The 13,731-nt window shown below is 65.2% G+C and overlaps 1 protein-coding gene across 1 annotated transcript in view; it reads left to right on the forward strand.

Moving 5' to 3' along the window:
* NBEAL2 (neurobeachin like 2) overlaps positions 1 to 13,604 on the forward strand; it is a 28,624-nt gene extending 15,020 nt beyond the window's left edge. The window contains exons 20-55 of the mRNA XM_067292223.1: positions 86 to 219; positions 302 to 461; positions 558 to 660; positions 1,488 to 1,641; positions 1,928 to 2,086; positions 2,175 to 2,334; positions 2,560 to 2,645; positions 2,772 to 3,485; positions 3,611 to 3,789; positions 3,965 to 4,124; positions 4,673 to 4,810; positions 4,911 to 5,216; positions 5,311 to 5,460; positions 5,536 to 5,693; positions 5,770 to 5,894; positions 5,984 to 6,104; positions 6,345 to 6,502; positions 6,886 to 7,019; positions 7,136 to 7,243; positions 7,450 to 7,545; positions 7,625 to 7,749; positions 7,849 to 7,989; positions 8,083 to 8,213; positions 8,302 to 8,411; positions 8,519 to 8,636; positions 8,723 to 8,820; positions 8,911 to 9,027; positions 9,159 to 9,248; positions 9,416 to 9,525; positions 9,708 to 9,880; positions 10,056 to 10,150; positions 10,305 to 10,421; positions 10,511 to 10,672; positions 10,955 to 11,103; positions 11,215 to 11,350; positions 13,132 to 13,604. Of these exons, the coding sequence (XP_067148324.1) occupies positions 86 to 219; positions 302 to 461; positions 558 to 660; positions 1,488 to 1,641; positions 1,928 to 2,086; positions 2,175 to 2,334; positions 2,560 to 2,645; positions 2,772 to 3,485; positions 3,611 to 3,789; positions 3,965 to 4,124; positions 4,673 to 4,810; positions 4,911 to 5,216; positions 5,311 to 5,460; positions 5,536 to 5,693; positions 5,770 to 5,894; positions 5,984 to 6,104; positions 6,345 to 6,502; positions 6,886 to 7,019; positions 7,136 to 7,243; positions 7,450 to 7,545; positions 7,625 to 7,749; positions 7,849 to 7,989; positions 8,083 to 8,213; positions 8,302 to 8,411; positions 8,519 to 8,636; positions 8,723 to 8,820; positions 8,911 to 9,027; positions 9,159 to 9,248; positions 9,416 to 9,525; positions 9,708 to 9,880; positions 10,056 to 10,150; positions 10,305 to 10,421; positions 10,511 to 10,672; positions 10,955 to 11,103; positions 11,215 to 11,350; positions 13,132 to 13,236 (5,480 nt within the window). The 3' untranslated portion in view covers positions 13,237 to 13,604. The remainder of the gene's footprint in view (positions 1 to 85; positions 220 to 301; positions 462 to 557; positions 661 to 1,487; positions 1,642 to 1,927; positions 2,087 to 2,174; positions 2,335 to 2,559; positions 2,646 to 2,771; positions 3,486 to 3,610; positions 3,790 to 3,964; positions 4,125 to 4,672; positions 4,811 to 4,910; positions 5,217 to 5,310; positions 5,461 to 5,535; positions 5,694 to 5,769; positions 5,895 to 5,983; positions 6,105 to 6,344; positions 6,503 to 6,885; positions 7,020 to 7,135; positions 7,244 to 7,449; positions 7,546 to 7,624; positions 7,750 to 7,848; positions 7,990 to 8,082; positions 8,214 to 8,301; positions 8,412 to 8,518; positions 8,637 to 8,722; positions 8,821 to 8,910; positions 9,028 to 9,158; positions 9,249 to 9,415; positions 9,526 to 9,707; positions 9,881 to 10,055; positions 10,151 to 10,304; positions 10,422 to 10,510; positions 10,673 to 10,954; positions 11,104 to 11,214; positions 11,351 to 13,131) is intronic.
* Positions 13,605 to 13,731: the final 127 nt, after the last annotated feature.

Below are 13,731 nucleotides of genomic sequence, written 5' to 3' on the forward strand. Positions count from 1 at the left end.
GGGTGCTCGGCAGCGCTGCGGGAACCACCCGGAAGCAGCGTTTGCAGCTCCCTGCTGGATTTTGCCCGCTCCCCATGCCTTGCAGAGAGCCGGCTGGAGAGGAACGACGTGGCTGCCTTCCTGCTGCTGGTGAAGAACTTCATCCAGAACCACCCGGTGAACCAGGAGAGCCTGGTGCAGTGCCACGGGCCGGCTATCATCGGGGCCCTGCTGCAGAAGGTGCGTGGGCGGCGTGGGGCCGGGCGTTGCAAAGCCGTGGGGCGGGCGGCCGGGCTGCAGCCTCCTCCCTCGCCCTCGCCAGGTCTCCAGTTCGCAGCTGGATATGAGCCTGCTGATGGCCTCGCAGATCCTCATGGAGCAGGTGGCCTCTGAGGGCAGCGGCCTCCTGCTCCACCTCCTCTACCAGCACCTCCTCTTCGACTTCCGCATCTGGAGCAACAGCGACTTCGCCGTGCGCTTAGGTGAGAGCCCGGGGCTGCCCGCCGGCACCCGCCGGCCTCCCCACGCCACCCGTGCAACCCGCTGCCTGGGGTCTGCTCCATCGCCTCTGCCCGCAGGTCACATCCAGTACCTGGCCAACATCGTCAAGGACCACAAGCAGCGAATCCGCAAGAAATACGGCGTGCAGTACATCCTGGACTCCATCCGGACGTACTACGGGTGAGCAAGGGGCCGGGTTTGGGCACGTTGGGTTTTCCAGCCTCCACGGAGCCAGCGAAGGCAGGCATAGGACCTTCCGCACCCCATGGCCCCAAGCCCGTCCCGAAATCCCACTCAACATCTACCACTCCGAGAGCTGCAACCCGTCAGCCCCAAAATCCACCCCAGCAGCGCTCTTCCAAGAGCAGGGAAGGATAGGGCCAGACCCTCCCGGTGCTTCCCCAAAATAGTCCTCCGGTGTCCTGATCCAGAAGCGATGCCATTGCATTTGGTAGTTGTCACGGGGTTTTTCCACCTACCCATTTGTCCCTGCACCACTTTTTTTTTTTTTCAAAACTGCACAAATGTTTCAGACCCAAAATATCCTGCAGCGAGGAGCCCCCATCGGTCCCGCCGGCTGCACGGGGAGCCACCTTGTCCGTTTGCTCGGACTCCACCGAGCCCTAACGTGGTTGAATTCTTACTAGCTTAGAGAATTTTGCAGCTTCAAAAATCATAGTTTCTGCAACAAGCTCATGCCCTTTTCCTGCCTGATGCGATCCATTCCCGGAGCGAGCACTGGGGTGCTGACACAACACATTGCTGGAGTGAGCACTGGGATGCTGGTGCGCTGCAGGAGACCCAGGCTCGCAGGGCAGATGCTACCAGGGGACGGTCACACCAGGCTGGCTTGGCGCTGCCCCAGCTCCTCAGGGTCCCGTAGCAGGATTTGGGATCCCACTGGACCTGAGCGATGGTCCCAACAGCAGGAAGAGCCCAGCGGGAGAGACCCGAGGAAGGGGTGGATGGCTGTGGCCGTCCCCAGCCCCAGCATGTCTCGCCCCCAGAGCCCCCAGGGAGAAGCCCGCAGCGACCGACAACATCAAGACGGTGCAGACGTCCCTCTTCAGCCTGGTGAAGGACTTCTTCTGCAGGAGCTTCTCCGCAGAGGAGATGCAGAGCTTGCTGAGCTACGTGGCCGCAGCGCAGGACGAGCAGCAGGTACGGCGCCGAGCGACCCGCGCTGAGCTGCGCGTGCCCCGCTCTTGTTGTGCTGGCCACGCAGGAGGGGATAAAACCCCAGCCAGCAAGCAGGGCGTGCAGAGAACTGACAGGCTCACTGCACGGCTGGCCCAGAGCTGCCTCTCCAGCCCTGGCAGCAGCGTGAACCATGCCCATGCCCGTCCCGACCAAAGCAGCCAAGATGCTGGGCTGGCACCGTGTGGTCATGCCCCGGCCAGCAGCTGGGCACGTGGAGGTGGTCTGCAGCCAACCCCATTGCCCGCAGGTGTGCGGAGCTCTGGAGGTGATCCACAGCCTGCTGAAGGGCTCGCCTGCCCAGGAGCAGCTCTTCGCCTTCCTCTTTGAGCCAGGCAGTGTGGAGGTCCTCTTCTCATTGCTGGTGCAGAAGAAGTTCTCAGATGAAGTGCGAGAAAGGGTCTTCAAGGTGAGCCAGGTCCTCCACGGCAGCCCCGCAGCCGGGGGCTTTGCGCCAGTGGGATTTTGTGCCCTTCCACCTTTCTCCTTCTCTCCAGATCCTCTACAAGATGCTCAAGTATGAGAAGGTCCCCGAGCGCAGCAAGAACCGCCTGAAGCTGAAGGACATCGGCTACCAGGGGCTCATCGCCTGCCTCAGTGACATCCCCACCTCCATGCTGCTCTTCCGCTGCCTCTCGGAGCAGGTCCTTGGCGCAGGTACCGCGTGCCCTGCGGCAAGCACGTTGGCTGCAGCCCCCAGCACTGTCCGAAACGTGTGCCATGGTGGGGTGGTTGCTGCGGGTCCACCACTCTCAGCTTTTGAAGGTGCTCAGCCCGTCTTGGAGCTGGTGCCCAGCTGGGCTATTTGGGGGAGGTCCGGGGCTCTTTGGTGACTTTTGGGGGACAGGAGGACCCACCACCACTCTCTCTCCTTGCCCACAGACCCCCCCAACTACAAGGACCTGGTGGCCGTGGTTTACCTGTCCCATCGCGCCGAGCTGACCGTCCGGCTCGATATCTGCCGTAAGGTGAGCGGAGCCCGCAGGTGCCGGGCAGGAGCATGCGCCTGCCATCCCTCAGAGGGTCCCCTGTCCCCGAGGGGCTGCCCAGAGCCGTAGTGACATTGTCTGCTTTCTCTCCCCCTCCACTTGCAGCTCTTCCACTTGATCTACTCCCAGCACGACATGGTGAAGCAGCTGGCGAAGCTGGCGGGCTGGCAGGACACGCTCACCAAGCTCTACGTCAAGGAGTCCTACGAGTCCCGCCAACACAGCCTCAGCAATTCGGGCAACGGCGGCTGCCTCGAGCTTCTCCGGCTCGTGGACTCCCCTGGCAAGGAGGCCAGCAGGGAGGCACCGGAAGACACCAGCCCACCACCCGCCGACCTGCAGGAGCTGGACGTCTTCCTGCCGCTGGGCTATGAGGCCTCGGACCATGAGCTCTCAGAGGGCTTCTCCGACCACTCTATCTCCCCGACCGGCCGCACCAAGTCCTTCCATTCCTACAACTTCAAGTCCTTCGACTCCTCAGACCGGGCCAGCCGCTCTTCCTCCAACCCCGGGGACCACGGGGAAGGTCCCACTGGGGATGGCCTCCCGTTCGACAGCGTCTACCAGCCGCTCTCGCCCTTCTCCACCTCGCCATTCGACCTGGGGCTGGACCTCACCAGCACCAGCTCCATCGCCACAGCGGAGAGCGGGAACCAGACGCCGGCCAGCGGCCCTGGCACCCCATCGCCTCTGGAGACCTTCAAGCCCTTCCCAGGGTTGCGAGCTCGCAAGAGCTCGAGTCTCTCCAATGTCCTGGACGAAAGCAGCTACCAGGACGCGCTGCCCTGCGACAACATCTCCAACACCAGCAACCCCCAGGTAAGCCACTGCCGCGGGGCAGCCCGAAATGTCCCGCCACGACCTGGAGATCTGCTGCCCGACTTGGGCACTCGTCGAGCTCGGTCCCCGTCGGCACCTCGGGTTCACGCTCTCTTTGCTGGCAGCAAACGCCCGAGGAGGAGCTTTGCAACCTGCTGACCAACATCATCTTCTCGGTGACGTGGCGTGGGGTGGAGGGCTGGGACGACACGGCCTGGAAGGAGCGCGGGCAGGTCTTCTCAGTGCTCACCAAGCTGGGCACGGCCTGCGAGCTGGTGCGGCCCCCCGACGAGATCAAGCGCAGGTGAGCGGCTGCCAGGTGCCGTCTCTGCCCCACCACCCGAGGGGGACGATGCTGCTCCTCTTCGCCCATCCGGGAAGAGCCAGATGGGGGTGAGGAGGGAGATGGGGTCCCCTCGCAGCCGCTTGGAGGGCGCAGGGGTCCGGGCCGCCTTGCCGAGCTGCCGGCTCTCCCGCAGCCTCCTGGAAATGATGCTGGAGTCAGCGTTCACGGACCTGAAGGAGTCAACGCCGACCACCCTGCCCGGCCTCACCCAGAACGCCCTCAAGCTGTTGCGACTGCTCCAGGACTTCTTGTTCTCCGAGGGACACAACAACCAAGCCCTGTGGAGCGAGAAGGTGACCCGGCCTGGGACACGGTCCTAATTCTAACCTTAACCCTGAACTCTAAACTTAACCCTAAACCCATAATGCTAAACCCAAGCCCTAACCCGAAACCCATAACACCAAGCCCTAACCCTAAACCCTAACTTTAAACCCTATCCCTACACCTTATCCCTAAGCCCAACCCTAACCCTAAATCCTATCCCTACATCTTAAACCTAAATCTAAACCCTAACACCAACCTATAACCTTAAACCCTATCCCTAACCCCAACCCTAAGTCTAACTCTAAGCCCTAGCCCTAAGCCCTAACCTTAAACCCTAACCCTAAACCTAACCCCCAACCCAAATCTTAACCCCTAACCTGAACCCTAAACGCTAAGCCCTAGCCCTAACCCGCTCCAAGCAAAGCAGGACTCCTGGCTCCTGGCTGCTGGAGGAAGCCGATAGACAACAGGCGATCAGGAAAGGTCCCCTGGCTTTGCGCCCGGCTGGCCGCAGAGCCGGTGTCCCCAGGGTGCTGCACCCGGGGGCTCACTCTGCCTGTCCCTCTGCCCCCCCCAGATCTACGAGGGGGTGAACAACCTGCTGGACAAGCTGGGCGTGTGGTACCACCTGGCCAACGGCACCTCCGATCTCAAGGAGATGGCCCAGACGGGCCTACGCATCCTCGTGGGCTACATCATGCTGCAGGACCCCCAGGTGCACCAAGCCAGCCAGGACATCCCCCCCCGGGGATGGGGGGAAACCGGGTGGGGGTGGTGGTCCCGTGCTGACGCCCAGGCCTGTGTCACCTCCCCAGCTGCACTCGCTGGCGTACGTGAAGCTGCACAGCCTGCTGCAGACGGCCTCAGCGCCCCGCAAGGACGAGGCCTGCTACCTCCTGGGCAAGCTGGAGACCCCGCTGCGGCGCTCGCTGGATGCCAAGTCGGAGACCTTCTCCTGGCTGGTGCCCATCATCCGCACGCTCATGGACCAGTGCTACGAGAGCCTGCGGCTGCAGCACTTCTTGCCCTCGCTGCCCCCCACCAACGGCAGCCCCACTTTCTACGAGGATTTCCAGCTCTTCTGCAAGACCGCCGAGTGGAGGGGCTTCATCGAGAAGCACGTGGGTGCCTTGGGGACGATGGGGAAGGGGTGTCGCCGGTGCTTTGCCGAATGTCCCAGAAACACCTCCCCTCTCATCCCGGCTCGCCCGGCAGGTGCAGCCCACCATGGCCCAGTTCGAGATGGACACGTTCGCCAAGAGCCACGACCACATGTCCAACTTCTGGAACGCCTGCTACGACGCCATGATGAGCAGCGCGCTGCGGCGGGAGCGCGACAAGGCGGCAAGCCGGCAGACGTTCCAGGTGCCGCGGGCGCCCTGGGGCCGGGTTCCTGGCCGGCGTCCGCCCAGCGTCTCACCCTCGCCGCTCTCTCCGCAGGAGCTGGTCCTGGAGCCGTCGGCCAAGCGCGCCAAGGCCGAGAACGCCCGTCACGCCAACGTCCTCAAGCAGGCCGCCAACCACCACAGCACCGTGCTCAAGCAGTGGCGCTGCCTGAGCCGCCTGCTCTCCTCGCCGCGCTCGGCGTGGGCCGACCGGTGAGCACCCGCTGCCCCCGCGTGCCCACCCTGTGCGGGGGCCGTGGGCCAACTCTCACCTCCTCTGCTCCCCCAGGAACCCACCGGAGACCCGCTGGAAGCTCTCCAGCGCCGAGACCTACTCCCGCATGCGGCTGAAGCTGGTGCCCAACCTCAATTTCGACCAGCACCTGGAGGCCAGCGCCCTGCGGGACAACCTGGGTGAGGGAGGCACACGGGGACGGGCCACGGGACGCCGCGGCAGAGGGTGACGTGTCCGGTGTGGGCTGAGCTGACCCCGCTTCTTGCAGGAGCCGATCACCTCCACAACCCCGCCGAGTCCCTCCCGCTCGCCATGGCCAAGGAGGCCAAGGTGAGCGAGCTGAAAGACGACCAGCTGGCTGAGGAGGACCTCCCTGTCTTGGACAACCAGTGAGTGTCTCTGTCCTCTGCCTCAAGGCCGGTGGAGAGCACAACCACCCTGTGGCTGCTCCCTCCAGCCCTCCCCGTCCACGCCCGTGGTTTTCGGACCATGTCACCATCTCGAGGATGGTCATGTCCTTTGGCTCTGGCCACCTGGAGCCTTGGGGCACTTGCACTGGCGGGTCGTGGGGCATGGTGGTGTGTGAGGCCAGGGGCTCCTCACCCCTGGGGTCACCCCACGTTGTCCAGGACTGAGCCCAAGGAGCAGAGCCAGCGGGAGAAGCTGGTGATCTCGGAGGACTGCGAGCTCATCACGACGGTGGCCGTCATCGCTGGCCGCCTGGAGGTCACCACCCAGCACATCTACTTCTACGACGGCAGCAGCGAGAAGGAGGAGACAGAGGAAGGTACGGACACGCGCCTGGGGCACTTTCGTCCCAGGAGAGCACCTGGCCGCGACAGGTTAGGAACAGGGAAAGGGGCGCAAAAACCCAAATCTCTGCCAGCGCTCACAGCTGGTCCCAGAAACGTTGGGACACGTGGGGACGGGTGCGGATCCCTGCAGCAGAGGGGACGATGGAGCCCCCATCCCCATTTCCCTGGGGTGCTGGCCTTTCTGGGGTGGCTCTGCTTGGAGCAGGCTTGTCCCAGCACCCGAGTCGGTCCCTGGGGTTGAAGCTCCAGCTCCTGGGTTGTCCCACATCTCCCTGCACCATCTTGGCCAGGCGCATGGGCAGGGGGCCTGGGCGGACAGCGAACCCGGCGTGGTTTTGTGCTTCTCCCCCATCAGGGATCGGCTACGACTTCAAGCGCCCCTTGTCGCACCTCCGCGAGGTCCACCTGCGCCGCTACAACCTGCGCCGCTCCGCTCTCGAGTTCTTCTTCATCGACCAGGCCAACTACTTTGTCAACTTCAAGAAAAAGGTGAGGGCCGATGCGTTGCCCGAAAGCCCGCCCTGCTGAGCCCCGGCGGCTTGGAGGGACGTCGGGATGGGGACCGCGAGCCGGGAGCGCTCCACGCTCTCGCCTCCACGCCCCAGGTGAGGAACAAGGTGTACTCCAGCATCCTCGGCCTGCGGCCGCCCAACCAGATCTACTGCAGCAGCCGCTCGCCCCAGGAGCTGCTGAAGGCCTCGGGGCTCACGCAGGTACCAGCGTCACCGCCGTCTCCCCACCGACGGCGCCCCTGCAAAGAGGAGGGGTGGCCCTGTGCCCCCTGCCCCCCATGGCGTGACGCCAGGGACAGCATGGGGTGCGGAGTGACGTCCCCATGGGTCAACCCAGGGCATCCCACGCTGCCGGGATGCTGTTCCCGCACCCGTCCTGCCACTCAGCCACCCTCTTTTTGGTCCAGAAATGGGTTTTACGGGAGATCTCCAACTTCGAGTACCTCATGCAGCTGAACACCATCGCAGGGCGCACCTACAACGACCTCTCGCAGTACCCCGTGGTAAGGACCCTTCGCCGCAGCCACCGCCCGTCCCCCTTCGCTGGCCGGGGTGGTCACCCACGTCCCTTCTGCTCCCCAGTTCCCCTGGATCCTGCGCGACTACGTCTCGGAAACGCTGGACCTCAGCAACCCGGCCGTGTTTCGGGACTTGTCCAAGCCCATCGGGGTGGCCAACGAGAGGCACGCCAAGGACGTGAAGGAGAAGTGAGTGCCCACACCGCCACCGCGGAGGAGAGGAGGAGGATGCCGGGGCAGGAGCATCCCTCTTGGCTCCCGCCCGACCCCTTGCGTCGCCCCCTCCAGGTACGAGAGCTTCGAGGACCCCACGGGCACGATCGACAAGTTTCACTACGGCACCCACTACTCCAACGCCGCCGGCGTCATGCACTACCTGATCCGCACCGAGCCCTTCACCACGTTGCACATCCAGCTGCAGAGCGGCCGGTGAGCGCCATGTGGTCTCGCAGCGCCCCGGAGCCGCTCGCGGAGGCTCGCGGGGGCCCGCCGGGTGCCGATGGCCTCCCTATGCGCCGCCAGGTTCGACTGCTCGGACCGCCAGTTCCACTCGGTGCCGGCGGCGTGGCAAGCCCGCATGGAGAACCCCGTGGACGTCAAGGAGCTCATCCCCGAGTTCTTCTACTTCCCCGAATTCCTGGAGAACCAGAACGGTACGAGGTGGCCCCAGGGCCCGCGCGGGGTGCCTTCGCCTCTGCCCCGGCGCCACGGGGGTCCGACCGCTGCCGGCTCTTCCCGCAGGCTTCGACCTGGGCTGCCTGCAGATGTCCAACGACAAGGTGAGCGACGTGGTGCTCCCGCGGTGGGCCCGCTCCCGCGAGGACTTCATCTACCAGCACCGGAAAGCCCTGGTGAGATGGCCCTCTCCCAGCGCCCCCCTCTCCTTGGCTTCCCTCATCAGAGGGGATTTTTTGGGGGGGACAGCGCCGCCCCCCCTTGACGCCCTGCCTCTGGACAGGAGTCGGAGTACGTCTCGGCCCACCTCCACGAGTGGATCGACCTCATCTTCGGCTACAAGCAGCAGGGCCCCGCCGCCGTGGAGGCTCTTAATGTCTTCTACTATTGCACCTACGAGGGTGAGCCGTGGGGCCAGGGCGGGCAGGGGAGCACGTGCTGGTGTCCCCGTCCCCATCCCCATCCCCGTCCTCGTCCCAATCCCCAGGGGCCGTGGACCTGGACGCCATTGCCGACGAGACGCAGAGGAAGGCTCTGGAGGGCATCATCAGCAACTTCGGGCAGACGCCCTGCCAGCTGCTCAAGGTAGCGATGGGGAGGGCAGGCGGGCGTCCGGATGGCCGTCCCAGGCCACGGGATGTCCCCATCCTCATGGACACCCTCTCGCCCCGGCAGGAGCCCCATCCGGCACGCCTGTCTGCCGAGAGCGCGTCCCGCCGCCTGGCCCGCCTCGACACCCACTCGCCCAACGTCTTCGAGAACCTCGGCCAGCTCAAGTCCTTCTTCGTGGAGGTGAGGGCCACCCCAGGCAACGCAGGGTGAAACAGTGGACCGTAGTTCTCCGGGTGGGAGGACAGACCTGGGGGGCTCAGGGATGGGGCTGGCGGCAAGGAGGGCGCTGACCGGCTGTGGTTTCCCCACAGGGCATCAGCGACGGAGTGGCCCTGGTGCAAGCCGTGGTCCCCAAGAACCAGGCCCATTCCTTCATCACTCAGGGATCTCCCGACGTCCTGGTGAGCGCAGGGCTCGCTCACGGGCCGTGGCTCAGTCCCGCACCCAGCAGGGAAACTGAGGCACCGGTCTGAGCCGCTGACCCCAAGGGAGCCAGGAACCGAACGCCCGGCTCCCGGGTGCGGTGGGAGCCCCATCCCACGTGATCTCCATCTCCGCCTCTCCCCAGGTCACTGTGAGCGCCAACGGCTTGCTGGGGACCCACAACTGGCTGCCCTACGACAAAAACATCTCCAACTACTTCAGCTTCACCAAAGACCCCACCGTCTCCAACGCCAAGTGAGTCCAACGCGTGCCCGGCGGGGTCGGCCCCTCGTCCCTTCCTGGAGCGGCTCTGGCATCGTATGGACGCTGGCCCGGACCTATGAGCTCTCTGGGTGCCCCAGGTCCACGGGGCGCGTGGGCAAGGAGCAGGTGGCGGTGCCGGCTCTGCCACTGTCACCCGTTGTCCTCCCCGGCAGGACGCAGCGCTTCCTGCAGGGCCCCTTCGCCCCCGGAGCGGACCTGTCCTCCCGCACGCTGGCCGTGTCGCCCGACGGCAAGCTGCTCTTCAGCGGGGGCCACTGGGACAACAGCCTCCGCGTCACCGCGCTGGCCAAGGGGAAGGTGGTCGGCCACATCACCCGGCACATAGGTACGACGCGGCGGTGGCGGCAACCTTCGCTCGGCGTCCCCTCCGGCGTGGGGGCTCGTGGAGCCACGATGGGGCTACGTCCACGGGGTCTCCGGTCCCGGAGACCCAGCGGGGTCCCTGGTCGTGGTGGGACGGGGCTTGCAGCTCACCCCTCGTCTCTCCACCAACCCCACAGACGTCGTCACCTGCCTGGCGCTCGACCTGTGCGGCATCTACCTCATTTCTGGCTCCCGCGACACCACCTGCATGGTGTGGCAGGTCCTGCAGCAGGTACCGGGGAGCCCGCACCGGCGTCCGTCCTTCCTCCCGCGCTGGGTGGCTCCGTGCCCCGAGCCCTTCGGTGTCCCTCGCTCCCGCCGGCTGGCTCCTGACCAGCTCTGGTGCCGAATCCGGACCTCTGAGGTCTCCATCTCTCCTCATCCAGGGTGGCTTTTCCAGCGGCCTGGCCCCCAAACCCGTCCAGGTCCTCTACGGCCACGACGACGAGGTGACGTGCGTCGCCATCAGCACCGAGCTGGACATGGCCGTGTCGGGCTCCAAGGTGAGCGGAGGTGGGCGGCACGGCTCATCCCTCCGGACCTTTTCCCCCCTCCCGGCAAAACGCCGGAGCCACGTTGCCCTCCTCCGCAGGATGGCACCATCATCATCCACACCGTGCGCCGGGGCCTCTTCATGAAGTCGCTGCGGCCGCCCAGCGAGAGCTCGCTGCCCGCTGCCATCTCCAGCCTGGCCGTGGGGCTGGAGGGCCAGATCGTCGCCCAGACCGCCGTGGGCGAGCGGTCCTCCCTGAAGGTGGGTCCTCCGGTGCGGTGGAGAGCCTCCACCCCAAATACGCCCGGTGCCACCACGCTCTGGGGAAGTCCTCTCCCAGGAGAGGACAGTGTCGCGTCCCCAGTTCCTTCCCAAGCCGGAGCGGGATGCCACCTCCATCGCAGCTTTGCTCTCCTTTTCCATCATCTTCCTGTGTTCCTTGACCTTGCTTGCTCTGCAGGTTGTCTCCTGTCCCTGTCCTGCATGTCGGTCCTTGGTCCCCCTCCCCACCGGTCCCCAACTCCCCATTTCCTTTTCCTTCAGGATAAGTTTGCCCTGCACCTCTACTCGGTCAACGGGAAGCACCTCTCCTCCGTCCCGCTGGACGAGCAGGTGACGGCCATGTGCATCACAGAGGACTTCGTGGTGCTGGGGACCATGCAGTGCGGGCTGGAGATCCGCGACCTGCAGAGGTAGAAGCTCGTGCCGGCTCCCGGTCCGGCCTCATCCAGGGCCGGCGCACGGGCGCTGCACCGGCGGCGACGTCCGAAGGGTGCGACGCCCCCATCCTCTCGCCCTTGCAGCCTCCAGGCGGCGGTGCCGCCCGTGCCCATGCGGGTGCCCGTCCACAGCGTGTCCGTCACCAAGGAGAAGAGCCACATCCTGGTGGGGCTGGAGGACGGCAAGCTCATCGTGGTGGGGGCAGGACAGCCCGCGGAGGTAAACGCGGCCCGGCCCGGCCACCGACGCTGCCTCCGAGGGCTCGCTGCCGACCCTCGGCGTGCCGGCAGGGCCGGGGAAAGGCGGTGGTGGCCTCGTGGTGGCCTCGCGTGTCCCCGTCCTCCATGCGCGTGGCTGCGCTGGGGCGCTCCACTCGCCCTCCTGCTCCACAGGGAAGAGAGGGACCAGAGGGGCTGGGTATGGGGAATGGGGGATGGAGGGGGGCAAGGGAAGGGGATTGGGATGGGGATTGGGAACAGGAGGAGATGGGGTGGGATGGGGAAGGGGAAGGGGATAGGGAAGAGGATGAGGATGCAGAAGTGGAAGGGGAAGGGGACAGGGATGGGATGGGGATGGGATGGAGAAGGGGAAGGGGACGGGGATGGGATGAGGATGAGGAAGGGGGCAGGGATGGGATGTGGATGGGGATGGGATGGAGAAGGGGAGGGGGACGGGATGGAGAAGGGGAAGGGGACAGGGATGGGATGAGGATGGGGAAGGGGATGAGGATGGGATGAGGATGGGGAAGGGGATGGGGATGGGATGAGGATGGGGAAGGGGATGAGGATGGGATGAGGATGGGGAAGGGGATGGGGATGCGGAGGGGATGGGATGGGGAAGGGGACAGGGATGGGATGAGGATGGGGAAGGGGACGGGGATGGGATGGGGATGGGATGGAGAAGGGGAAGGGGACAGGGATGGGATGGGGAAGGGGATAGGGACAGGGATGGGATGGGGAAGGGGATAGGGACGGGGATAGGGACGGGGATGGGATGAGGATGGGGATGGGATGAGGATGGGGATGGGATGGAGAAGGGGATAGGGACGGGGATGTGATGAGGATGGGGATGGAATGGAGAAGGGGATAGGGACGGGGATGTGATGAGGATGGGGATGGAATGGAGAAGGGGATAGGGACAGGGATGGGATGAGGATGGGGATAGGGACGGGGATGGGATGAGGATGGGGAAGGGGATGGGGATGGGATGGAGAAGGGGAAGGCGACAGGGATGGGATGAGGATGGGGATGGGGATGGGGAAGGGGACAGGGATGGGATGGGGAAGAGGAGGTGGATGTGATGAGGATGGGGAAGGGGATGGGGAAGGGGACAGGGATGGGATGAGGATGGGGATGGGATGGAGAAGGGGAGGGGGACGGGATGGAGAAGGGGAAGGGGACAGGGATGGGATGAGGATGGGGAAGGGGACAGGGATAGGATGAGGATGGGGAAGGGGATGGGGATGCAGAGGGAATGGGATGGAGAAGGGGAAGGGGACGGGGATGGGATGAGGATGGGGATGGGGAAGGGGACGGGGATGGGATGGGGATGGGGATGGGATGGAGAAGGGGATGGGGATGCGGAGGGGATGGGATGGAGAAGGGGATGGGGAAGGGGACGGGGATGGGATGAGGATGGGGATGGGGAAGGGGACGGGGATGGGATGGGGATGGGGATGGGATGGAGAAGGGGATGGGGATGCGGAGGGGATGGGATGGAGAAGGGGATGGGGAAGGGGACAGGGATGGGATGAGGATGGGGATGGGGACGGGGATGGGATGAGGATGGGGAAGGGGATGGGGATGCAGAGGGGATGGGGTGGGGATTGGTGTGGGATGGGGAGGGGATGTGATGAAGGGGAGGCAGGTGGGGAAGGAGATGGGGATGGGGATGGGGAAAGGGCATGAGGAAGTGGATGGGAAAGGGATGGGGATGGGGATAGGGATAGGGGACAGGGATGAGGACGGGCAGGTGGGCGCTGACTCCCGCCCCTCCGCCAGGTGAGGACGGGCCAGTTCCACCGGCGCCTGTGGCGCTCCACGCGGCGCATCTCCCAGGTGTCCGCCGGCGAGACGGAGTACAACCCCGCCGAGGGCAAGTCGTAGCCCCCGCCGAATCCCTCGCCCGGCGCCGCCGGAGCGCGCCGCTAGCCCGGACACCGGCTGGGGGGGTCCCGTGCCGCCGCCGTCCGTCCGTCCGTCCGTCCGTCCCCCCCCGTCTCTTGCACTACTGCGCCGAGGAGCTGCCCGCGAGCGAGCCGGAGGCGCCCGCATCCCGCCGCGGGGCCGTTTGGAGGGCAGGGAAGAGGCATCCCGAGGGGCTCCGGGATCCGGGAACGCCGCGCCGGCTGGCCAGGAGCCGACTGGCCCCCACTCACTGGTTTTTCTATCGATTTATAGCTCTTTTACAGAAATATATATATATATATATATATATATAAAATATATATATATATATCGGAAATAAACGTGCACAAGGCCGTCGTCTCCTGCGATCCATCTCTTTCGGGAAGCCGGAAGGCGCCAGCCCTGTGCCCCCGTGTCACGAGCGCGGCGGGCCTCAGCTAGCGGCAGCCCCGAACCCCGATGTCACGAGCGGGG

Source organism: Apteryx mantelli, chromosome 2 (assembly GCF_036417845.1).
Source record: "Apteryx mantelli isolate bAptMan1 chromosome 2, bAptMan1.hap1, whole genome shotgun sequence".
Classification (NCBI taxonomy): domain Eukaryota; kingdom Metazoa; phylum Chordata; class Aves; order Apterygiformes; family Apterygidae; genus Apteryx; species Apteryx mantelli.